The sequence below is a fragment of the Podarcis gaigeae genome, assembly GCF_964106915.1.
Source record: "Podarcis gaigeae genome assembly, chromosome: 2".
Lineage (NCBI taxonomy): Eukaryota > Metazoa > Chordata > Lepidosauria > Squamata > Lacertidae > Podarcis > Podarcis gaigeae.
Genome location: NC_139679.1, coordinates 62,391,180 through 62,417,853, shown reverse-complemented (window position 1 = coordinate 62,417,853; position 26,674 = coordinate 62,391,180). Strand labels below are relative to the sequence as shown.

At 40.2% G+C, this 26,674-nt stretch overlaps 1 protein-coding gene across 1 annotated transcript; it reads left to right on the top strand.

Moving 5' to 3' along the window:
* On the top strand, positions 1–24,558 carry GFPT2 (glutamine-fructose-6-phosphate transaminase 2). Its single transcript, XM_083728483.1, has 19 exons — positions 1–360; positions 8,043–8,150; positions 8,659–8,757; positions 9,647–9,772; positions 10,223–10,281; positions 10,618–10,752; positions 11,534–11,595; positions 11,831–11,910; positions 12,240–12,357; positions 12,768–12,931; positions 13,940–14,035; positions 14,151–14,248; positions 15,797–15,917; positions 18,237–18,394; positions 18,801–18,915; positions 19,549–19,676; positions 20,456–20,623; positions 22,216–22,377; positions 23,532–24,558. The coding sequence occupies exons 1-19, from the start codon at positions 354–356 to the stop codon at positions 23,574–23,576; spliced, it is 2,049 nt and encodes a 682-aa protein (XP_083584609.1). The 5' UTR covers positions 1–353; the 3' UTR covers positions 23,577–24,558.
* The last annotated feature ends 2,116 nt before the right edge of the window (positions 24,559–26,674 follow it).

Here is a 26,674-nt window from a genome sequence, read left to right as displayed (position 1 = left end):
CACGCCGGTTGACGGTGCCCTGAGGCTGCTGCAAGCCAGGAGGGAAGCGCCGAGGCCGCGAAGGGTCCGCGCCTGCGCCTCTCGCCCCGTCTGCGCTCGGCCCCACAGGAGAGGGCGACGGCCAGAAGCGGGGACCCCCCGCCTCCCGCCCCCCCACACGGCGCTGAACTCCCTTCTTGCGCGTTCAGCCAATGAACCCGCCGAGGGGGCTGGTCCAAGGCACGTTATAAAAGGGGCCGGCGGAGGAGCGAGGCGTTGCTGCGCTCGGCGTGCTTTGCTGGTACCCGACGGGAGACGGCGAGAGGAAAGGAGGGTTTCTTGCGCGAGCGCGGGCGGACGAGCGAGCATCGGCCATGTGCGGTGAGTGAGGGAGCGAGCCCCGGAGGCTGCTTTGTTGCGCTTCTAGATGCGGAGCGCGAGGGAGCCCAGGCATCATGGAAAAGGGCTGCGGGCAGATCCACTCGGAGAGGTGGGGGGGACACTTTGCAAAGGGAGACTTGGCGTGCCTTGCTGCTGCTCTAACCATACAGAGGGGCCCTTCCATTTTTGCGGGGAGGGGGACCTGTGTAGATTTTGTGGAAGCAGAACCGTATTATTTTCTAGGGAGTCAGAAAGGGGAATGAACTGAAAACCTGACCCCGCCTCCCCCCAGAAAGAGATGCTTAGCGCTTCCTTTCCCAGTCAAGTCCCCCCACCCCCGCCATCCGGATGCTTTTATTGCTTCCTCCGGGTAGCCATTGAGCTGCAAGGCGACCGTAGTAGCAGTATGCTCTGCCCTGGCTTCCCTCCTCCGGAGGTTTTGTTTGTTTGCTTATGGAGGAGTTTAACGCTCCCGTGCTCTTTATGAGAGCAAAGCCGAGCTGTTAAACTTAGCTCTCTCAGCAAAGGGGGACAAGAGGAACTTTCTCTCTCTCTCTCTCTCCCTCCCTCCCCCCCTCCCCTCCCTCCCTCCCTCCCTCTCCCCCAATCTTGGTCCTTTAAATGCTCCAGGTACAGTAACTGAAATTCCAGATAGACTTGCAAAATGTATTTTTAATTGACATTAATGTCCTTTAGTGCAAATGTTTCTGAGCAATAGTTTCCCTTGCATTGGTAACAGTTAGCGTCTCCTTCCTACTTGGAAGAAAATCTGAACAAGTCATAAAAAGAGGTTTTCTGGTTGAAGATACTGAGCTCTCCTACATGGTTAAAATGTATTTTGAGGGCTTTCTTTCAATGGGACACTGGCAGACGGCAACATTTGAAATGTTCAGTTCATGCCCCCCTGTAACAAGCAAGTAAAGACGTGGGGAGATCTTGGCGCCACAAAGCAAAGACCAAAGGATTGCCATTTAAAGGCTCATGGAATCACATGGCCAGGAACTTTCCCTTCCTGGATTGCCCTGTGTTCATGGTAAATGGGTCATCTGACTCGGTACAGCTTGGGCACAAGTCACTTTTGTGCATCACTGTTTAACCAGTGCTAGGAAACATGGAATTGCACCTTTCAGACAATAGCCTTCCTTAGTCAAATGCTTTTAAAAAGAATGTTCATTGTATGTGCATGGGTGGTGGCACACGGCCCCTGTTTACAAGAACAGAGCCCTCTGCACATATGGTCTCTTGTATTCATTTAGCCTGGGAGGGAGGAGGAGGAGCCTGCTACCATTATGCTCCCCCCCCATCATGCACATTCATCGAATACACTTTTGAACATCTGAAAATGGCTAAACTGTTGGTGTGATAGCAGCATAATCCTGATAAAAGGGCCTAGCCATATGCAGAATGGCTATATATGAGCAGATCTCTAAAACTGTGCCTGCAATTCCTTATGATATAATTGCTGTTTCAGAACATCTGAGCAAATGAGAATTGCTTTGGGGTAATTACCCTTAAAAGAAACAAAATCTAAGGATGCTGAAGATATATTAAGTAAAAAGGAATGGAATACATCAATAGGTATAGAATAAATACCCAAGCCTATGTCTGAGAATTGGATTGGACATTATTAATTCCAAAGCTGAAAGGAGATGGCCTGTTTGAGATTTGTACATTCAGAACAGGATATCACCCACCGTTGCAGTCAAAGCAATGTGTTATCTTTGAAAGGTGGACAAGAAGTGCCTTATTTTATCAGTATAAGAAGATTCTGTTGCACCTGAATTTCATTTAGCGACCCTTCTGCGCTAAAGAAGATCTTATCAGGAATGGCCCATATTACCCGTGGTTAACAATTCAAGATTTTGTAACCAGAAATTGAAATAATACTAAATACTAAAAGCAACACATCTGTGGTTGTAGAGCAGGAAACGGGGATATTACACTGTTCAACTAAGTTTTAACTAAGGAGTGGTATAGCTGACTCAGTGTGAAGTAACAACAAGTATGTGATTTCAGTGCACTCAGCCTTTCTAACACCCTTCACTGCTGCCATAGCAACCAGGCAATTTTGGTGATGCAAAATGAATATGTAAATAAGAACACTGTTCCAAAAATGTCAGTGGAAGTGGGGAGTGAAAGATTCCTGCTTGTAGCTGAAGCTCCTTTAAAATACTCTTGGCGAAACAAGCATGGTTATATAAGAAGTTCTAAAAGCATAATTATTTTTCAAAAGAAAAATTCAAAACTTATAATACATTAAAATGCCATATATTTTAAAAACTTTTAGCAGAGGTTGACAACCTTGTTCAGTCCTGAGAACACAGCTGTAGCTTGCTTGCTTTTGGCGATGTTGATTCTTCCATTGTATATTATTTATTATTATTATTATATATTGAATTCATATACTGCCCTATACCCACAGGTCTCAGGGCGGTTCATGGGATAAAATCACAATATAAAAAACACAAATTATATAATCAAAATAAAAACAAAAACAACCCAATAACCCCCCTCCCCCAAAAAAATAATAATCGGAGAGGTAAAATAGAATTTTAAACAGAGAAAATAAGCATCCATCAGGTATCATCTAGGAGTAGATTAAAATATCAGTTTAACTGTCTTTCAAATCAAAACATTTTAACCATTGCAACCATTCATAGAAGCTCTTTTAGTACGAAGCCAGATTGGACATGGCGGATTTTTGTGACAATCTCTTGTGGAAGACTTAAACACTAGCTCCATGAAATAAAGGGGAAATGAGAAAAAAATCTGACTGTGGGTCCCTTTTTTATAGACTTACATGCAGATTTCCTAAACCAGTGTTTTTACAGGTGGTTCTTTCAAGGCTGACCTTTGCCAAGCTTATTTGCCATGCTGGCTGGGGCTGATAGGGATAGTAGTCCAAAACATGTGGAGGGCACCAGGTTGGTGAAACCTGATCTTGGAAGATGTTTCTGTGAAGTTTTCAAATGGGGGTTGAAGGCAGCAGCCTACCCCTTTGGCTTGCCCTCCAGCATCTGAAATCCAAGCAGATATGAGAAACCTACAAATGCCCAGGTGTGGGACTCCCAACTTTTGCCAGCAGGACCAGTAATTAGGGAACATGGGAGTGGGCTTCAGTATCATCTGGAGGGCTATGGGTTTCGCATCTCTGTTCTGAAGGTACTGCCTCTGAACATGAGGGTTCTTTGTAGCAGTAATACTAATGACTGTCGAGAGAATGTGAGTAACGACTTTTTAAAAGCTATTTAACTGGATTAAAGCTTAGGGTTCAGTAACATGCCTGGAAATGGTGCACAGCTGCAACTGAAGTATTGGGGACTAATCAGTTTGTCAAATTAACTCCATGATAATACAAAACTGGAAGGGACGCGGGTGGCGCTGTGGGTTAAACCACAGAGCCTAGGACTTGCCAGTCAGAAGGTCAGCGGTTCAAATCCCCGCGACGGGGTGAGCTCCCGTTGCTCGGACCCTGCTCCTGCCAACCTAGCAGTTTGAAAGCACGTCAAAGTGCAAGTAGATAAATAGGTACCGCTCCGGCGGGAAGGTAAACGGTGTTTCTGTGCGCTACTGTGGTTCGCCAGAAGCAGCTTAGTCATGTTGGCCACATGACCTGGAAGCTGTAGGCCGGCTCCCTCGGCCTATAGAGCGAGATGAGCACCGCAACCCCAGAGTCTGCCACGACTGGACCTAATGGTCAGGGGTCCCTTTACCTTTACTAATACAAAACTGCAGTTCTGAGATTATAGAATGGCAGGAAGACATCAGTACACTTGAAGATGGACTATTTTCTAGGAACCACAGAGATACAAAGTAGCTAGAGTGGGAGCGTAATCAAATAGAATTACTGCTGCAGAATACCATTCCCAGTGAAGAAGATAAATGGTAGGTCTATAATGCTCTAAGGCAGTACATAGTTAAAAGCTGAAGGAGTGGAGTGTTGACTCATTCGTCTCCAACTATGAGACACCCCTATCTTGATCCTGGTAAACTTACAAATACTGACGTTTCTTGAGGAATTTCCCCACTGGAAAACTCTCAATGACCCTTTCTTTACCCACCAGTTGCATTTCTCAAAGAGGAAGCAAGAATTTCAAAGCCTTGATGAGAGATAAAGGGAGCAGTTTTAAACAAAGATGAGCTTGTGCAACTTCTAGCTGACTCTGCTTGAAGAAGTGTGCATGCACATAAAAGTTCATACCAGTAACTAACTTAGTTGGTCTCTAAGGTGCTACTGGAAGGAATTTTTATTTTATTTTATTTTTTATTTTGCTTGAACTTCAGTTTTTTAAGTGCCAGCACAAAGCATGAAGTCTCTTTCCCTCACCCGCCTTTGTAACTTGAGTCTTTTCCTGTACAGAATTCCTTCTGTGCGACCCTTTAAAAGCAACCCGATTCTTTTCAGTTTTTCTTCAATCAAACCAAATGATTAAGTCAGCTGTAAGTAGGAGTACTTAATGTCATCTGTTATCTCCTGCATGATAAAGACAACAGCATGCTGAAGGCTGTAACTTGAAGCTGTGCTTTTGGGAGCTTTGGCTGGGAAGTAGGGTCTAAGAAGAAAATAAGTGAGGATAATGAGGTCAAAAGGGAAATGGTCTAGTTAACAATAACAGGTTTATTGTACAACTCAGTAAAATTCAAAACTTTGTTCATTCTGTGGTTGTTTTCTATAGCTCTGTCCACATAAGCTTGTGCCACGTTTTGTTTGTCTCCAAGTTGCTGCAAGACACATCACTGTTTTTGCTATCACCGACATACTTGAAAAAATAATCATTCAGTTTCAAGCTCCCCCCCCCCCCCGCTAATGCTGCCACTCATAAAAGGTAATGGCAGTAGCAATAAATGAAACTTAAAACTGTATTTGCAATTTGTGCTAGAAGCTCAGGCCAAAAACAAACTTACGTTTTGTTTTATTTTGAAAATAATTATGATGGAACAACAACAGATTCTTCAGTTTCAGGAAAGGAAGAGGTCTGGTTCAGATTTTGTAACGTTTGTGACACATTGTAGCAATACTTATTTTTAAAAAGGCAAATACAGTGGTACCTCGGGTTAAGTACTTAATTCGTTCCGGAGGTCCGTACTTAACCTGAAACTGTTCTTAACCTGAAGCACCGCTTTAGCCAATGGGGCCTCCTGCTGCTGCTGCGCCGCTGCTGCACGATTTCTGTTCTTATCCTTAAGCAAAGTTCTTAACCCGAGGTATTATTTCTGGGTTAGCGGAGTCTGTAACCTGAAGCATCTGTAACCTGAAGCGTATGTAATCCGAGGTACCACAGTACTTATTTTTGCTTCTCTAAAAACTCTATATCAGCTACTGAAGTTCAGGTTCCTGCCTGATCACTACCAAATTCATACTGACTTGCTCTAAAATATAGGCTATTTCTAAACAGCTCCTAATGCCCTCACAGTGTCCAGCTGAGCAGCACAAAAACCCAATTAGAAGAGAGGGGACAATCTGTTTGTGGAAGGAAGTATGTGAGAAGGGGAATGAGTTTAACAAGCAGTAGAGGGTTTGGCCACAGTCTAGCATGGAGTTAAGAATATGCAAGCCCATTGACATTTAATGGTATTAACTCTGTGCTGGGAATTTTTGGCCTCCTGTGTGTGTGAAAGTGAGCAGTTAATAAGTTAATAGAAGGCACAATAGAATGTGTGTGCTTGAAAGGAAAATCTTTCCCATGACCCAAAGAATCTGTAATATATTCCTTGGCAGCCCAGGCTCTGCTATCATTTTCAGTGAAGTCTCTAGTGGCTTCTGAGTCTCCTGGTATGCATGAATAGTAGCAGTGCTAGAGTTCAGTATAAACAAGGAACCTTTACCAGACACAGGACACTGGCTGCATTGTGGACAGATCCCTCAAAAGAGGCCTTCCCTGAAGTGATAATACACATAAAGACATGATGCCTTAATGCAGGAAATCTGACAGGTCTTGAAATATACATGTTGTAAAGCACTGGTTCAGAAAGCAGCAAAAGGGTCATTTCTTGTGGATACTAAATGATACATAGTTTCTCATTTATACTCATTTGTTTATTTATAATTTCATTTTATGTACAGTACCAAAAGGGGGGGGGGAATAAACCATAACAAAACTGATTACAAACAAGGGAGTATACAGAGGTTTTCAGGTACATAATCAATTATATGCTTGCCCAGATCTGTTGTAGCCAATCTGTAAGATATCACCAAAGGAGTACCAACATTGGAAAGATTGCATACCAGGGATGAAGAATAAAAATGGAAAAGAAAAGTGGGAAAAGATCAGTGTAACTAATACATCTCACATTCTGAAGGGATGTTTGAATAAATTAGGGCTGGGAATTCAGACCAGTTGAAATTATTTTGTCAACTGACTGGTCAGATACTGTCAAATAATTGCCAACTGTTTGTAAAGCATTAATTTTATTTGGCCAAGAAAAAAGGTACAAAGCTGTGGCTTAAGGGAATGCTGTAGGGAAGGGAAATTGGCTTTTAGTTACAGCACCTACCAATCTGAAGTAGCAAAGAGCAGCAAAAAAGGATCCAGCTTTGACCCCCACCTGTCCCCAAAATGCTGCTGGCTATTGGCTATTACCTGTTTACCAACAAAGGTCCGTATAGTTAAAGCCATGGTTTTCCCAGTAGTGATGTATGGAAGTGAGAGCTGGACCATAAAGAAGGCTGATCGCCAAAGAATTGATGCTTTTGAATTATGGTGCTGGAGAGACTCTTGAGAGTCCCATGGATTGCAAGAAGATCAAACGTATCCATTCTTAAGGAAATCAGCCCTGAGTGCTCACTGGAAGGACAGATTGTGAAGCTGAGGCTCCAATACTTTGGCCACCTCATGAGAAGAGAAGACTCCCTGGAAATGACCCTGATGTTGGGAAAGATGGAGGGCACAAGGAGAAGGGGACGACAGAGGACGAGATGGTTGGACAGTGTTCTCGAAGCTACAAACATGAGTCTGACCAAACTGCGGGAGGCAGTGGAAGACAGGAGTGCCTGGCGTGCTCTGGTCCATGGGGTCACAAAGAGTCGGACACGACTAAACGACATTGGCAGTAGGGTGCTGTTGGTGGTTTCTTCTACGTACGCACTGTTTGAGTAGGTGGGCACCTCATCCAAACCCTCTCCGGCATGGCTTATTTGAGGATTGGGATTGTCTGTTAAGCATCAACCTGTTTAATATGATGCTAATTACAAAACAAATTAGTTTAACTGTTAAGCATGAAACTGTTCCCTGGCCATGGTAACAAATGACAATGCACTATAATATGCAGTAAGTGTTCTTGACTTCATGAAATATTTGACCATGATCAAATAGTGGTTGGTCAATTTATTGATCAGTCAGTTGACTAGTGTGCCAATCATAAAGCAACCCGTTAATTGGTGTCCTAACCTGGGAATGTCACTCAGATAAATTAAATCCTTGATATTGACTAAAATTGTGCAACACTTGATGAATTATTGGATTGGGTTGCCCCATTCTAAAGGTTGTTGCTTAACTACATAACAAACTTCATCTGAGTAACAAAACAAAGCCTCAAACCTCTATAGTGACAGGATTAAGTCTTGTAGGATTTGTTGTAAAATGTAGCACTTCGCGTTTATAAGACTTTATATTTGCTTCTGACTATGTTGTGTAAACATATTAAAGTACCCGCTTATCATTCGTCTTTTCAATACCCAATAGGAATCTTCGCATATCTGAACTACAGGGTGCCTCGGACCAGGAAGGAGATATTTGAAACTCTCATAAAAGGGCTACAGAGACTAGAATACAGGGGATATGACTCTGCAGGTATGTGAACAATCCTGTTGTTCAAAATTTCCACAGCAGTGGCCAAGTTGGTCTCATACTGTAAGAAGAACAAAAGAATCTTATGGCACTTTAAATGCTAATAAATTTATTATGGCATAAGCTTTTGTGGACTCTGGTTCAGTTCATCAGATGCATAAAATGACATCTTAGCTGGCAGGTACATAAAGGAGAAGATTTTAAGGTGGGAGTTGAATGGCAATGAGATGCAGATATCAATATATCAATATCAATGATAATTAGATCTTGGCAGAACAATCCAAACATCCTTACATTGGGCTGCTTATTTTATTTTAGTAGGTAGAGGTATTCCGCCACCCAGTGCCCTCATGAAATTTTGCTGCTTTTAAATCATTTGGGGCTTGTCTAAAGTACGATGAGCAATACAAATGCTTTACCTCAACACCAGTTGCCTAAACATTCATCTGGCTTTGTAAGCAATTGTATGTGTTAACTAAGACTGTACAATAAGTTGTGTTCTGTATTTCAGGTGTTGCAATTGATGGGAATGATAATGAAGATAAGGAAAGGTACATTAAATTGGTCAAGAAAAGAGGAAAAGTGAAGGCTCTCGATGAGGAGCTGCAAAGTGAGTAGAAAGGGTGGGATTCAACTAAAAACCCACTAACAACCAGCACAAGGGTGAGGTTCCCCACCTCTAAGCTAGCATATCAATTGCTCTTCTTTGTGGACTGTGGTGGTTTGTGTATCAGGCATGTCTAAAGTCCATTTCGGGGAACTAATCTGGCCCACCAGTTGATTTAATCCGGCCCCCATGGCAGTACAGTGGTATCTAGGGTTACGAACTTAATTTGTTCTCGAGGTCCGTTTTTTAACTGCTCTTAACCTGATGTACCACTTTAGCTAATAGTGCTAAAGTGCTTTATGCATGAAAAAGAAAAAGAACTTAAATGATATCAGGGTTTGAGGATTGAAGATAATAATGTTGGTTTATAGAAGGTGGATTTTCTAGGTGTTATCTTGGAGTGGATGTGTTGAATAATTCTCCCAAATAGCTGACATATTAAGAATTGGAAGTTCTCTTTTTTATTGTTTTATTTTTCTTTCCCTCTTTTTCCTCCCTTCATCTCTCCCCCCCCCCCCCAATTCTTCTCTCTAGTTCTGTTGGGTATTTTTATTTAGATTAGCTTTTTAGGCTTGATGAAAAGGTAGCCAGTATTAATCTTTGTATTTTTTGTGTGCAAATTTCAAGAAAATTTATTTTAAAAAAGAACTCTCTCCTGTTGGTACTGATTAAATAAATGCAGCCAATATAATATGGACAGCCCAGTTTCAAGTGGTTTATTGAAGGTATAGAAGCAAATACTTTCCACACAGTTTAGAATTTACAAATTGTCTCTCTTCTATAATTAAATAGAAAGTTAAGACTCTGTTAGTTACATAATTTTGTGACTATAATTTGAGTTTAAAGTTGTTGGGATTGATTTGTGTGTGTATGGGTTTGATTTTGTATACAGAACAAGATGGTCTAGACTTAAAGGCTGACTTCGAGACACATTTTGGTATCGCTCACACTCGCTGGGCAACCCATGGAGCACCAAATGCAGTGAACAGTCACCCACAACGATCAGATAAAAGTAACGGTAGGTATCCTCTAAAAAAATCTGGAGTTGCACCAGAGTAGAAATTCCCAGAAACAACTTTTGAAACCAGTAGACTGAAATGAATTGTTTGTACATATTAGATAAGGTTGGTGATTACATCAGATATTTTTTCTTCTTACACAAAGGAATGTTGTGGTTTTGCAAAGGAGTCATGAAATTAGGGAATCTGAAGCAGTTGAGGCTAGAATGCCAGGATTCCATTCACAAATCAGATTGGAATTCCTACAAAACCCCTTAACACACTGTGTTTTCATTACTAAAAATCTAGTGGCAGCAGCCCGACACAGTCACTGAAAGAGGAAAATAACGTAAAGCACTTTGCCGATTTAAAATGCTATTGAGAAAAGGTTCCAACTTTAAATCTTTGATTGAATTAAGCTGTTATGGATTAGCTCATCTCTTTTTTGTGTGTTTTCCTATTTCTTTCAGAATTTGTCGTTATCCATAATGGGATCATTACAAATTACAAAGACCTAAGGAAGTTTTTGGTAAGCTGAAAACAACTGGATGTCTCAAAATGTGTGTGTGCCATTTCAGCTCTGTGGCCTGGTTAGCTTTTGCTCTATGGCCTTGTTCTCACGATGTACTAAGCCAAACCTTGGCTTAATGAAACCATTTGTACCTAGTTTAGTGGGGCTTATGATCAGACAAGTGTTTATAGGATTGCAGTCTAAATGAAGTTTCTCTGTGTGATTTTTGATAGGTGGTAGGAATGATGATAATTAGGATTGAAACCGTAGATGACACTTGATTATGTTGTATGCAGTCTTAAAATCCTGATGGTAGCTCACAGATCTTTAAAAAACAATAACACCCTATTCCAGGAGACCAAAGGTTACGAGTTTGAATCTGAAACAGATACTGAAACCATTCCAAAGCTGATCAAATATGTGTATGACAACCGGGAGTCTGAAGACATAAGTTTTTCTGTCTTGGTTGAGAGAGTCATTCATCAGCTGGTGAGTGGGAAATTTTCTCTATTTCCTATAATAAATAATGTTTAAGACAATATGAAACTACTTTTCACATATGAAGTTAAAATGTGGAAATAACTACTCAGTTTTGTTCCGATGGGAAAACTTTAAAGAATTCTTTCAATTCCATGTTTTATTTTGCTTTTGTTTTTAATAAAAATACCATCTTGTTACATACCTGCCCTGTGCCTGCTGGTTAAGAGTGAGGTGCAAACCCAGAGGAAATAGAGGAAACTGTAGTATTTCTGAGCACAATGATTTTCTTTTCCTTCAGAAATATCAAACTGCAATAACCAGAGCACAATCTTGCCATTTACCATCTCTTGTCTTCCTCCTTTATAGTTCTCAGATGAAAAGTTATTGCACCAGTTAAAAGATTTCTAAACTTCCTTGTTAGTTTAATAGCCCTGGGACCATAGATCCCAAAGCTGAATGTGTAGAGTGAAGGTACATTTTCTTCCATAATTGTCTGGGACAGTTCATTCCTTTCTCTCTGTTTACTCAATATTTACTCTAACCTGACTAAATTTAATGGGGATTAGCCCCACACGTGTGTTTAGCATTGCTGACTTGTGCATTTTTGACCTCCTCATTTTGTGATAATCTTTTGTTTTTGACAATTCCTTGATGCAGAATGACCAAAGATTCATTTTTTCTCAAAGGGTCATTAGAGATAATAAGACAAGATCTTACTCTGTGTGTAACTATCCTCCATGTCATCCTTTCCCCTCCCACACCTATTAATGTTTAATTTCCCCCCTCTCAGGAAGGAGCTTTTGCACTGGTTTTCAAAAGTATCCACTACCCAGGGGAAGCTATTGCTACCAGGTTAGTAAAAGTATTTAGTGTCCATTACTGTGAAATAGAAGCTGAGGCTATATGTAAAGCTCTGTGGCTTATTATACTTGATAGTTTCTAGAGGGTTTTTTGCATTTGGTGGGGTCCATATTAATAGACAAGCACACAGGAAAGGTTTCTAGTAGATATTTTTTGTTTGAAACATTCAGTTTATCCTTAATAAAAGTAATATAACTAATTTACCTGTTGTTTCATTATTTGACAGGAGGGGGAGTCCACTACTTATTGGAGTTCGAAGTGAATCTAAGCTTTCCACTGAACAAATCCCTGTCCTATACAGAACCTGTAAGTTATTAAAGCATTATAACCATACAGATCTTGCTTTTGTTACAGAATTGTTGAGGAAGTGAGTTCATTAAACACACACAGAAATGCTCATGTTACTAGAAACCCCACAGGTAGACATTTAGGGCAGTGAAATATTTGGATTAGCATCCCCAAATCTATTCTGAAGCATTGAGTGGAAACCCAGGCCATATTTAGGGGGCAGATTGTGGGGAAGAGGGAGGAAGAACCTTGCTAAACCTGTTTTAAAATCATGTAATCATGTATTTCAACTTGATCTAGATAATGAATCAATCTTCACAGTTGTGTGTGTGTTTTTTAATTGGCAGGCAACATTGAAAATGTAAAGAATCGATGCAAAACACGAATGAAAAGACTAGATAGTTCTACCTGCCTTCATGCTGTTGGAGATAAAGCGGTTGAGTTTTTCTTTGCTTCAGATGCAAGGTAACTGAAAAATATGTGTGATCTATGTTAGCAGGATCAGTTTAGTTATTTACCCTACCTTTGTAATTCAATGGAGAAATGTCAATCGGTGGGACAGGCTGCTGCTGGCTGCAGTTTCTAATCCAGGCATGGCTAACCTGTAACCCTTCAGACATTGCTTCTTGAATACACTTCTCATCATCTCTGGCATTGGCCATGCTGGCCGGAGCTGACACTGTGAATGTGAGAGCATTTCTAGAATTTGGCTACCAAATACTCATTTGGTGTTGCAACTTTCCCATCTTTGTGTTGTGACCAAGACGTGGGGAGTGCATAATCCAAGCTCCTTTTTACTTGCACATGCAAGTAGAACAAATTTAAATTACATTGGAGATTCTGTAACTTAGCTGATTTTGCATTCTTGTTTGTAGCGCTATAATTGAACACACCAACAGAGTAATCTTTCTAGAAGACGATGACATTGCAGCAGTGGCTGAAGGGAAGCTTTCTATTCATCGGCTAGAACGTTGCGCTAGCGATGACCCATCTCGGATCATACAGACTTTGCAGATGGAACTGCAGCAAATCATGAAAGGTAAGGGTGGCTGAACAATCTTGCTGGTCCAAGGGCATATGAAGAAAACATTTATCCATTAGAAACCAGGTGCCTTTCTGGTCAAACCTTAGCCACAGGAACAGTGCTGGAGATGGGCAGGGAGGAAAAAAGAAAGACATTTTAAAAATAATGACAATAATGATACTTCAGTATCATTTCTAGAAGCTGGTGTTTCCCCAGAACAGTAAACTGGTCCTGCTGATATTTGAGGCATCAAGTGTACTTCTATAAAGAAAATTTCTCAGTTTAACGGTTAATAAAAACAAAGAAAATTAGTATGATGTTGTTTGAAACATGTAAAGCATCTGAGCAATGAACAGTAAATAAACATAGGCAGAAAAGTCAGTAGCTGGCAGATGTGAGTGTGAACAAGGTGGCTTTTTAATAGGCAGCAAGTTATCAGTTGCACTTGCACCTAGCAGATGTGCCTAAGGAAACACATTCTGCAACCTGGGCGATTAGAATGACATGACAGAGATGTGCTACGTCACCAAAGAAGTTAAAGCTTCTGTTAATATTTCCACCTGTGCTTGCGACATCTCCTTCACAAGGGCTAGAAATCTGGAGACGCAGAGCTCTGCCCCCACCCCCAGTCTGCTGGCAGGAGCACCGTTTAGGAGGAGAGGAAGTAGAAAAGCCAGTGGAGTCTTAGCACAGTGCATGGAGGCATTTCCACTGGTGTCTTGTTCGTGGAGGCAGTTGATCCATAGCCCTCTGCCTCACCCTAATGTCCTTCAGCCACCAAACCAGAAGAACTTCATCTTTAATTAAGCTTAGTTATTGTTTAGGAGAATTTAATATTTATAATGAAGTGAATTCCCATAACCCAATCTGCATTCTTTGCCCAATCTTTCGCTAGCAACAGTTTTGACTTTTGTTGAAATTGCTGTTCTGCGCTTGGTTACTCTTGTTGCAAATTCAAGTCTCATTTGAACAGTAATAAGAAAGGCAGTCTGAAACTTAACTAGTCATGTTTTATAAAAACAGGGAACTTCAGTGCTTTCATGCAAAAGGAAATATTTGAACAACCGGAGTCTGTTTTCAATACCATGAGAGGAAGGGTGAACTTTGAGAGCAACACAGGTAACATGGGGGAATTTTTAATTCCACTCAACATTGCCACTACTCTCTTTTTTTTTAAAAGCAACCTACTCTGAACTAAAGATATCTCCTTGTTTCTGTTTCATGGAAACTACAGTTCTTTTAGGTGGCTTGAAGGACCATTTGAAAGAAATCAGAAGATGCAGACGATTAATAATCATTGGTTGCGGAACCAGTTTTCATGCTGCAGTGGCTGTAAGTTCAGTATACTCTTGAACATGTAAGAAAGATAATGGAAACGTATGGCTACAGGGATTTTACTTTTCTATTCTTATTTTGCTTTTATTTATAAAAGGCTTATTGATCAGTTTTCACAAAGTGGTGCTCAATAAAAATACATTGGACCTGCATAAATATACCATAATAAACCCAGTTGTGATAAGCAGTGCTTACCTGACCTCGGGTCCCTGTGTTGCTGCTGCATTCCAGGGCAGAAGCTGTGAAAGACCTTTAGGGGTGGCCTTGCTGTACCCTGTGTTTCCTGCTTGGTTAGAGATAGAATACAACCTCCAGTCAACAAGACCTGCTGGTAGAGGATGGCTGGATAAAGAGCCTGTGGGCAGACAACACAGACCACTTCCCCTCCCTGCTAAGTGACTTGATAAGGCATATCAGAAACAGCTGGGATGAGGGACAGCCTTGAGGCCTCAGAACTCCTTATTACTCAGGAAGAAGACATAGCGGATAGAGTGGTGGGTGGAGTCCTAGCTAAGACAAGCAGGGAGAAAATGCTTGGTGGTGGGCAGTGTGAGAGAGGTGTAGGGCTGCAGGCTAAGCTTAACTGATGTCCTGGCTGAGAAGCTGACTGAAAAGAGGCTGAAGGGACCTGGGGAGCTTCAAAGAGTGCCTGAAGTGCACTGACATGGACCTCATAGATTAGCAGGGATGGGCTTTGATAATACGGCACCCTGAGCGAGGACAAAATCTAGCCTCTCTCCCATCCCCCCAAATTATTTCTTATTTTCACAATAATTCCTTTTGGTACAGTTGCTTTTTTAATGGATCTTCTTGGTAGGTACCTGGATAAATATTGTTGTTGTTGTTGTTGTTGTTGTTGTTGTTGTTATTTTGCTCTCCCTCGGCTCATGGGAAACTACCCACACAACCTTAAATCCAGCACTGGAGTACACCCTCCTGTGTCAGCCCACAGGGAGGTGGGATGGTTCTGGAAGAGCAATAAGTTATTCCCCCCCCCCCCCATTCTGCTGCTCTACCCCACTGCCTGCTTGCTACTTTAAAAAATAATAGACAGGTTAACATGGCAGAAAAAGAGAGAGTGTTCAGTAGATGCCTTGGTAAGAAAGAATGCCTTTAATTGCTGACAGAAGCATGCAACCAAAGATGCTCACCATATCTTTAAATAAATATAAATACATACATAAATAAAATAAAATAAAATAATAACCATCCATTATCTAACATACCCTACAAAAATAAGAAGAGTTTTGCTGGATCAGATCAAAAGCTCATCTAATCCAGCATCCTTTTCTTACAGTGGTCAGCATTTACCACAAGTGGGATGTAAATGCAACAGTACTCTCCTCACTTGTGATCTCGGCAAATATAGTTTATTTCTGCACAAGAAATGCATTGTGCATATGCTGTATAACCTTACAGAATAGCTATTCATTTTAGAAATACTAGAAATAATCCATTGATCTAAAGCTACTTTAAGGATAATTTTAAGTGTGCTTTATTTTGTTAAGACTGAAGTTTGCTCTACTATCTTTATGTTGGTTACAGACCCGTCAAGTTTTGGAGGAACTAACTGAGTTACCTGTGATGGTGGAACTTGCCAGTGATTTTCTGGATCGGAATACCCCTGTCTTTAGAGACGATGTGTGCTTTTTCATCAGTCAGTCCGGTGAGCTTTAATCTATGCTGTATGTTAATCTTGGCAAAGTTTTTTATTTGGTTTTCAGATCTATCATGAGCTGGTGACAGCTTCAGAGCCAGTCTGGAGTAGGTTTTTTACACTCTCAAGTGAGATCAGGCATACTTGATTTCATCCTGAGTCTATGGCCCAGCCCCTCTCTCCATACCTAGGTGATAGATTCCTGGCTACATTTTTGAATGCTTTTTACTAGCTGAGCTTTGTATGTCAATTGCTATAAGCATATCACAGTAGAAATATAAAATAACACTCTATGACTATTCTAATTCGCTTTATGTGTTAAAAGGGAAATAGCATTCCTATGTCAAGGCTGTAAGATTTCTCTGTTGATCATGTACTGCAAAGGAAAAAGCCGGCTTTTCAGAGTTTGTAAAGGATGTAATAAGCAGAGTGTATCTGGTGAGGCAATTAGATAACAGTGTAGATAAGTTAGGCCAGAACCCTCCTTTATTAACTGAAGAACCACTTGGCAGCAGAGTGACACTATACCTCAAGTTATCTCTTAACAGTGAGAGGCAAAAGAACTGGTGCCAAATAGAGAGAGGAATCTTAAATGCTTCTTTTGTGGTATAGCAGGAGACCATAGAGCAGAGGTGGGGAATGTGTAGCCCTCCCATTGTTGCTGGGCTTCATTACCAATAATAATAATAATAATAATAATAATAATAATTTATTTGTACCCTGCCCATCTGATTGGGTTGCCCCATTGGCCATACCGGCTGGGGCTGACGAGAAAAGTAGTCCCACAACATCTGGAGGGTGACAGGTTTTCCACCAGAGAGGAATGCTGCTTCTGAGGAAGAAAAACACTATCAAAATGTATTAGGCTTTCTCAGTCCAGTGAGTTTGCATTTGGCATTTACTTCAGGTTTGCCTCTTTTTGTCCCTGTGCTATTTTTGCTGTGGTGTTTTTCTTTTTGTTGCTGCTAACAATGGACAATGGGGCTTACACAATGATAATATTCCAGGAAATAGAAGATACAGTATAAGCAAACATTAGTCACTCCCAATTACTCCATTCTTTTTATTTCAGTTTACATTGTAAGTATCTCATCAACCTAATTAGAACAAAGTTGTCCTAAAGGATGCACATTTTCTGTCAGGCAACACTCAGGTTGAGGTCAAAGGGAGAACGTGTAAATTGGTACGAGTGTTTTCAGGATAGAGGAACAAAGGCTGACGTGTAGACTTCAAGGCTCTTCTGTCAAGATGGGCACAACATAAGTATGAAATAGCTAAATTAGACCTAATAATGAAGCTTCGTTTTCATATAGTAAATCTGGGCATGAATAAGGATAATGGTTTTCGGTTCACTACAGGTGCCAGTTAGCAATTGCTTGGATCACCAATTACTGTTGCTGTGAATAATAATGGTGATAATTTAAGATTGAATTGAATTGTCACAGTCTGTGTGTCTTCATTTCCTTGCTGTTTGACTCCCCTTTTTACAATTTCCTGCCATTATCTTCCTGCCAATTTAAGATAATTATGCATCTGATAAAGTGGACTCTGGTCCACAAGGGCTTATGCGAAATGAAAATGTGTTCATTTCCTTTAAGGTACTACAAGTCTCTTTGTTGCAATCTAAGCATGTCATCTGCAAAATTTTGTAGATGAAACCTAAAGGGTACCATGAACCAGTCTGAAAGGGTCAAGGAGGACTAAAGTACATTCTCATTCTATCGTCTGTCCTGGTGCATTTGATTTGGACAGTTAATCCAAATGGCTATTTTTTAACAGCCCTCTTTTCCTCCAAGTAGCTCAGGTTGGTATACACTGTTCTACCCCCAGCCCAAATTTATTCTCAAAAGATGACATAGGGTGTGTTAGGCAGACTGACAGTGACTGTTCAGGGTGGAGATTTGAATTTCAGTCTTCCTAGTATGACATTCCAGCTTAATACACTGCACTATTTTTCCTATGGCTCCAGAGCTTAGATTCCTGGTGTCGGAGGGATTTTCCTCTGGCTTTCAACAGTGCACCAGCAGCTGGGTGGATGGGCGGAAGAAGTTCTTAAAAAGCAAGCTGAAGGAGAGCCTGAAGATCATAGTGCTCAGCTTGTATTTAAAACATTGCTTCATATTCTGAACCAAGAAACTACAAATTGTGTCAATATCACCAACTCAGAAGGGGTGAAACAGTGTGGAAATGCCAGTCCACCAGGATCTTCTATGAATGGGTTATACATTTCTAGCCATACAACCTTTTCAAGTCAATCTCTTCTGACTTTATATGATAGGTTAATAATTTTGCTGCAATTCTGAATGTCAATATGTTCTTTTATTGAAGGGGAAACTGCTGATACATTGATGGCTTTGCGGTACTGTAAGGATCGCCGAGCTTTGACAGTTGGAATTACAAATACTGTTGGAAGCTCAATATCCAGGGACACAGACTGTGGTGTGCATATCAATGCCGGGCCTGAGATTGGGGTGGCAAGCACAAAGGTAACTGATATGTACTGTCATTGGTGGGTTTTTTCCTTTGACCAAATCATAGGCCTAGACATTTTTGCATAGATTGCCAGAATAATAGCCTTGCATGGTGCTAGAGCACCAGGTTTTATGACACTGTAGGATGCTGCCATGTCAGACCACTGATGGGTTCATCTATCTCAGTATTGTCAGCACTGATTGGAAGTGGTTCTCCAGGATTTCAGGCAGAGTATTTTGCAGCTCTACTTAGAGATGTCAGGAATTGAACCTGGCATCTTCTCAGTGTAAAACATGTGATCTGCCACTGACCTGTAGCCCTTCCCACTCCTCGTAATGTAAGAAATTATTTTGCTGAGGCAGGTAGTTTAGGGAGCAAACATGAAGCAAGCCAAATTAATGTCTTTTTAAAAATCTTCAGGCATATACCAGCCAGTTCATCTCTCTTGTAATGTTTGGTCTGATGATGTCAGAAGACAGAATTTCCTTGCAAAACAGAAGACAAGAAATCATAAGCGGTCTGAAGTCATTACCTGGTATGCATGTTTTTACTGTTCCAAATATATATATATAGATATCTATAAATATATGGGAATGCTAAAATTCAAGAATATGTGGGCCATTTCAAAGGGGATATGTAGAACGTATTTCAGATTATTATGTGAGTAAGGAATATCCATAGCTTTTATTTTTTTAAAATTAAGTTAACCATTTTTAATCCAACTTTATATTTTGATGTATTCATATGATGTGACATCATACTGTCATAGCTCCAGTTTGTACTGTATTGAGTTCAGAACCTTCAGGGAAAAAATAACAATTGAGAAAACAGTTTAGAGATAAAATGGAATAGCCTCTTGTTTAATGTCTCAAATCAAACCCCAAATTGATTTTTAAATCATCCTCTTTATTCGCAGATGTGTTTAAAAGCTATTGAGTGTTCAGCATAGGGACTGACTGAAAATAATTTTCCATATCTTTATTCAAAATGGCCCTGTGTATCTTTTTTTTTCTTTTAAAGGAGCAAAACACTGTGCTTTGCTAGTAAATAAAATTAAAGTTGATCAATCTGAATTCATGCAATCCTGGCCACATCTTCTGTTTTACTACTTTTGAAATGGTGGGCTTTGTGATACCGTAAATAATGATTGGTTTTAACCTGTTGGCAGAGATGATCAAGGAAGTACTGACTTTGGATGAGAAGATACATGATCTGGCACTTGAACTATATAAACAGCGATCACTTTTGGTTATGGGTCGTGGCTACAACTATGCCACTTGCTTGGAAGGTGCATTGGTATGAATTCTTAATCTCAGTTTTATTTGTGATATTTTTCCTGTTCTTTGTTTGGCATAATTGGATGTTGTTTGTTTTTATTGTTTTACCTGGAATACTTGCCTGTATTTTACCCCAACCCGAGATCAGCAGATGGGCAATTTAGGAATATGTTATATAAGTACATAATTAAATATGCTTACATCTGTAAGTAAAACATTTTTGCATACGTTAGGTTTTTGCATATATAAAGCCTTCCATGGACAGAAAGAGTCCTTCCTCCCATGGAAGGCAAAGTCTGGATCCAACCAATTAAAATGTCTTCTTTTCAGGGGGCGGGGGATTGCGTATCTGATGGGTTTTGTTTCAAAAAACTCTTAAGAGCTGTGTTACTGAACAAAGAGGTGTAGATGTTTCACTTTTTTCTCATTTTGAGCTCAGTACATCAGCTATTGCTGCCTTGCAGCTTCCGTTAATTAAATCAAGACTTGTGTGCAGAAACCTCAAACAATATGCTTTGAACTGAATGAAGGTGGCGTTTATGATCTTAGATTTAAGGCATCTCTGATCTTCCTGTTTTGCATGTGGGCATGGGAACCATACGTGTACATAGGTCAGGATCCAAAGAACCACATAACTTGTGAAATGTTGCCTGTGGGACTTTGGGCACAATGAAAGTATCTTTTGGATTCCAACATCTGTCAGTTTTGCCTACTTGCACTTAATTATTTTTGAACGTAATAAATGCTTTTTTATTATCCCAGTGCTTTGGTTATGATCTTGTTCTATTTGCTTTGCAGAAAATCAAGGAGATTACATATATGCACTCTGAAGGCATTCTGGCTGGGGAATTGAAGCATGGGCCCTTGGCTCTTATAGATAAGCAGATGCCAGTTATCATGATCATTATGAAAGATCCCTGTTTCACAAAGTGCCAGAATGCTCTACAGCAGGTCACTGCTCGCCAGGTAAATTGCCTAGTAAGCATGTCACTTTTAGGACTAGACCGCTTGTGCATTTCCTGCAAGATTATCATTATGAAGGGTAGTCATAGGCAAGAGAAAGTAGAACTGTGAGGTCAGAAAGGGCAACCAAAATAGCCATAGGGATGGAGCCTTCCCATTCACAATAAACTTAATCTGTCATGGATGCTTTAGCTGAGATTCATGCATTGCAGGGGACTGGACAATATGACCCTTGGGGTCCCTTCCAACTCCATGATTCTATATGTATGGTTTGGAGGACATGGAAAGAGATTTCCTTTCCCCCCTTATCTCAGTAACTCTAGAACTTGGAATCATTTAATGAAATAGATTGAGTATAGAGATTAAGGACAGGCAAAAGCAGCCAGTCTTCACACTATTCACAAATTATGGAATTGCTGTCAAATGATACAGCGATAACCACTACATAAAAAAGATAAAGGATCCCTGACAGTTAAGTCCAGTCGCAGGCGACTCTGGGGTTGCGGCGCTCATCTCGCTTTACAGGCCGAGGGAGGCAGCGTTTGTCCGCAGACAGCTTTCCGGGTCATGTGGCCAGCATGACTAAGCCGCTTCTGGCGAAACCAGAGCAGCGCATGGAAACGCCGTTTACCTTCCCACCGAAGCGGTACCTATTTACCTACTTGCACTTTGACGTGCTTTCAAACTACTGGGTTGGCAGGGACTGGACCGAACAATGGGAGCTCACCCCGTCGCGGGGATTCAAGCTGCCGACCTTCTGATTGGCAAGCCCAAGAGGCTCAGTGGTTTAGACCACAGCGCCACCCACATCCCATAACCACTACATTAGGTATCTTTAATTGGCCATTAGAACTATAGTGAAGAAAGTTTTGGATATAAGATGAGGTGGAAACTGTCTCTCAGCAGCTGTTGCTCCTCTGGACATTTTCAGCCTAGGGAAGCATGTGCTCAGAAGACACTGCTGCAAGCATATTATGCTGGAACTAGGAAAATACATTTCATGTTCTTAGATTGTACATAACATTTGGTTTGGTTTGATTAACATTTGGTTTGGTTTGCACATTTCAATTTTCCCAAGGCCTTTTATTTATTTATTTAGTATTTTTCTGGAAAGAAAGGGAGAAAGTAGGGATTTATTTTAATGGCCCATCCCATGGGTTTGGAAATGTTGCATCATCAGTAAACCTATGGGATGTTTTTTTTCCCAGTAGAGGTTTGGCACTTGTCTTCCATACTAACTTGTCTGCATAAGCTTCAAGGCATAACAATTAAAATACACGGAGTGGGTAATAGTTAGCAGGTGTTCTGCGATGTTAGTTCTTACATGGTTTTTATTGTGTATATATAATTATTGTGAAAGACTTCAGTATTTTTTATGAAATTTGTTTATTTACTTTATAAAAATATTTATATACCGTTGTATTATAAAATATATACCACCGTGGTTTACAGAGATATGCAAAATGGCTTTCAACTTAAAATTTAGCTCAGTTGACATTAATTGCTGCATGTTGGCAAAATGTCTGAAATGCGCAGCAAAATATAGATGAAATGAAAATGTAACCTTGAATCAACTTTGATTTCTTGCTTTGCAGGGCCGCCCTATTATATTGTGTTCTAGAGAAGACACAGAGAGCTCAAAATTTGCTTACAAAACTATTGAGCTTCCACAGACCGTTGATTGCCTGCAAGGAGTTTTGAGTGTTATCCCTCTACAGCTGCTTTCATTCCACCTGGCTGTTCTCAGAGGATATGATGTAAGTTACTTCTATATTTAGGCACTCCAATTAAAGCACTTATACAAACACACTTGGACACTTCCCCTGTTTCCTCAGACTTGAAACAAGAATGATTACATAGAATTTAAACAAAGACCTAGTTGTGCTCTCTTAAGATGGAAATTCAGTGCAAATCAAATTTAATTTACTTTTACCCTGCAACATAAGCTCCAAATACTAAAAGCGTAGAAAACAAGTTTACACAATTACAAAAATAGTTTTGGAGCGCATGCCATTTTTCTTGACATGCACATTCCCATTATCCAAGCTATAAGGAGCAGTTTGCAGCAGATGCCTGTGCGCCATGCCAACCTCCCCTTTGCCTTGCCCCACCCCTCTCAATGAGTGGCAGTGAGCAACTCAGCAGCTGAGAAGCAAGCATTCTGGCTCTGCCCCCTGGGTGAGCTGCTGCTGCTGCTGCTACACAACAGTGATGTCAGTCACTGATAGGATACAAAGGTGCTCCACCTTCAGAGTTTAGGTGGATGCTAAATGAAGAAAGGGTCCTGTCAGTTTTGTTGTTCTGACCATGGGATGCCATACCCAAGGATTGTCTGGTGCCAAAACTCCATTGCCAGTGAATACTTTCATTTTATGCATAATGCATAATCTGTTTTAATTGCTGTTGCTGGTTTGTTTTTTAACCTATTGTTTCAAATTTTTTTCGTGCCTTGGGAGTTTTACAACTGGGGCATATTTGCTTTTAAATCACAGGTTAACAGTGTACACGATCAATTACACTACACAGTTTCAATGTAATCTCTCTGTTTTCATACACTTCCTCACATTTTGATGATTTTGCTAGATTATCTATAGGGACGATCCATACCGGAAAGGTCAGAAGGAAAGTAGGGAAAGAAGCAGAGACCCAGGGTTATGGTTCAAATATGGCAGTAGAGAGAATACAGAAGGGAGAAGTGGTCAAGGGAAAGTGGTCAGGCAAAGCCAGCCGGGAAGGGATGCAGCTATCTGTGGTTGTATTTCCATATACATTCTCAGAATTTGGGGAGGAATACAGCTAGTATGGTGATTATTATTTTTAGTCTGTTTTACTGAGTGATGCACATGAATTTCTTAAATGAAAAAGCCTCCTATAAATTGAATTGACGATAATTTCCTTTTCTTTTCCCCAGGTGGATTTTCCGAGGAATTTGGCAAAATCTGTGACTGTGGAATAAGCATTGCACAGTAGAATATTTGTTACCCATAATCCAAAATTGAATTTCTGTCAGTGAGACTTTAGCAGACTGTTTTGATGATGCTGATTCTACAAAGCAAAGTAAACATAATTCTGTTTACGTCAGTGGGCTTTGGGGCTGTGGAAACCACAAACCAGTACAATGGATCTGTTGCTAACTGGAAAGTATTTGGGAATGTTTTGTTATTTTTTAATGTGATCTTTAATGTGCCTTTAAATATTTGTTACTTGCCTTGCACCTAAGTGCTCTTGCCACATCGCTGAAATAATAAAATTGCCAAAGAAAGGAAGAAAAAGCATTGTTTACAAATGATCAATGAACAGTTTTTCTATTTCTACGACTGTGCAATATATGTATATAACTTTTGAGTTACTGTGAATAAGCCAACACTATACATGCAGCCTGAATCCATACATGTTTACTCAGAAGTAAGTCCCTCTGAAATCAGTAGGATTTATTCCTTGGTATATATGCATAGGAGTGCTGCTTTAGTTCTAAATACAAAGTATTTATATATACACAAATGTATAGCATTTAAGTTATTTTTAGTATGTTGGTTGCCTGTAGTAGTGGGCTGATTTTACTAATTGTGTACAAGTTCTTTTACTGTTTGTGCTTTGTATTTTTAACTGGAATTCTCTTTCCTATTATATTAACCTTTCCTATTTACTGTTATGGGATTGTATCTGTATTTCCACAGATCCTTTCATCTATCTACACTTTACAACTTCTGCACTATTGTGAATTAAAGTTTCTTAAACATCATTCAGATTTAGTTGTGTTTTGCTGAAAATTTCCTTTTGACAAAATACCAGTTTACTTGAGCCAAATTATCTTCATGTTCTTGAATAGTATTGTTTAACCATAGTAAGCTATTGGCTGTTGTGTGAGCTCAGTATGTTTATATTTAACTATTGTACAACCAAACGCTATGCAATTAAAGAGACTATTGACTGCAAAATGTTCTTGACTGGGTTTTCTGATTCTTTTCTACAACCTTTATTTATAAAAGCCAGTCTCCAACATTCCATCACTCTCTCAAAATTTTGTAATACTCTTAAGAGAACTCAATCCCATAACCCAGAATGTGGAGCTCTGTAGAGAGGACAGGGCCTGATATTCAGTGGTAGGGTGTAGGTTATGGTGTGAGGGGGAAAGAAGTGATTTATTTGAGGATATTGTGCTGGTCCTCCAATGAAATTGACTGGTAGCTTTAGAACAGACGAAAGGAAGTATTTCTTCACACAATGAAAAATTAATTGATGAAATTCACTGGCACTAGAGGAGATAATAGCTATTAGTTTTCATAGCTTTAAAAGTATATTAGACACATCTCACAGAGGACAAGTCTATCAATTGATATTAGTTATGATGAATGTATGAGACTTGCAGTTTCTGGAGGTCAACAACAGGAGAGGATTACTTTTTCATGTCCTGATTGCAAGCCTTTCAGAGGCAGTGGTCCACTGTGGCTGCTCTTATGTTCTTAATTAGCCTGTGCTCTGCTGTGATTTGATGCCTCTTCTTCAACCTTTTGGCCTGGCATTGTGGACACTGTCAGATCCACTGGTATAATTAGTTAATTTTATATCCTGGACTTAATGGTGGATAAGGTATAAGTAATAAATACTTATTCTAGAATTCTTATTCTAGAAATTCTTATTCTATACGCTAGTCTTGTTTTGTTGGGGGCCCTTTTTCTCATTCTGCTGTGTTCTTCTGCATATTTCGGCCCTGGTGGTGCCTCTGGATGAAGCTCACAGTATAGTCTTGGACAAATCAGGGTGAAGAAAAAAATTCTAACTACAGTATGGGGATGTTTCAAAATTTCTGATTACTATGAACTGACACAAAGTATCAGTGCCACTGACAATGCAGACAGGTAATCATATTGTGCACTTAACTGGTGCATCTTCAAGCTTCATGGAACTTTCCAAAGTAAGAAAATGACTGCCTATATTTCTAGCAACTGTGTTGCTGAAGTTCTATCACTTCTTCACTTCCTAGAGAAATAAAGATAATTTCTCAATATGTTCCCATACTGCAGTTTTCAAAGTAGCAATTTTTACGCTACAGCTCACTGAAGAGAATAAGCAGTCTGTACAATACTGTCCCTTTTTGGATAAAATTCCTTTAACTTTGAGAGGCTGCACATGAGATGTAGATTCTCTGCTACTTAGTGACTTCAATTTATTTAACTAGTTCAAGCTCACTGGCAGCCTCAAAAGCCTTGGGATTTGGGATAAAGTGAGCTTACATTCTTTGTTCCCCTGCAAAACCTGTTCCAGATTTTTTCCCCTTTAATTAAAACATTCTGTTCTTCTGATGTTTCTTCCTCTACCCCCACTACTATTATTTTTATCTCATAGTCAGTAGTGTTCAGTTTTTGCTGGTTCCTCAGGTAAACATCCTTAGGGGTGCCCGTGGATTCATTGCTGTGCCGGGGGACACATGTTGGCAAGAGCACTTTGCATTGGCTGTACCCATTTTTGTCTTATCTCCTGAAGGGCTGTCCCATAGAAGAGATTAAGGGTCAATCTGCAGACCTATTTTTTTATATTCACATATAGTTAACATGTTCTGAATCATTTTGAAGATGATTTTCCAGAGTTTTATTATCTGACAACAGTTTTACAAAACAGATTTTTTCATGTGAGTAAAGCAGCCAGAAGTGTGCTATGAAAGACGACCCAAATTCCTCTATCCCCCACCCACTAAAGTTTGGTTAAAAACCTCTTCAATAAAACAGAATAGGTTAGTGACCCTTTATTGTACTGATAGTTCTGCTTTCTCATTTGGTAAACAAAATAAACTTTATGTTTGGACTAAAGGAGCTGTGGGACACAGGTGGTGCTGTGGTCTAAACCACAGAGCCTAGGGCTTGCCAATCAGAAGGTTGCTGGTTTGAATCTCCGCGACGGGGTGAGCTCCTGTTGCTTGGTCCCAGCTCCTGCCCATCTAGCTGTTCGAAAGCACGTCAAAGTGTAAGTAAATAAATAGGTACCGCTCTGGTGGGAAGGAAAATGGTGTTTCCGTGTGCTGCTCTGGTTCGCCAGAAGCGGCTTAGTCATGCTGGC

Excerpts from the sequence above, each read along its gene's own strand:
- GFPT2 (XM_083728483.1), top strand. Across the intron at positions 12,932-13,939 it reads ACTGCAGCAAATCATGAAAG|GGAACTTCAGTGCTTTCATG; the intron begins GTAAGGGTGGCT and ends TTATAAAAACAG. Across the intron at positions 14,249-15,796 it reads GTTTTCATGCTGCAGTGGCT|ACCCGTCAAGTTTTGGAGGA; the intron begins GTAAGTTCAGTA and ends TGTTGGTTACAG.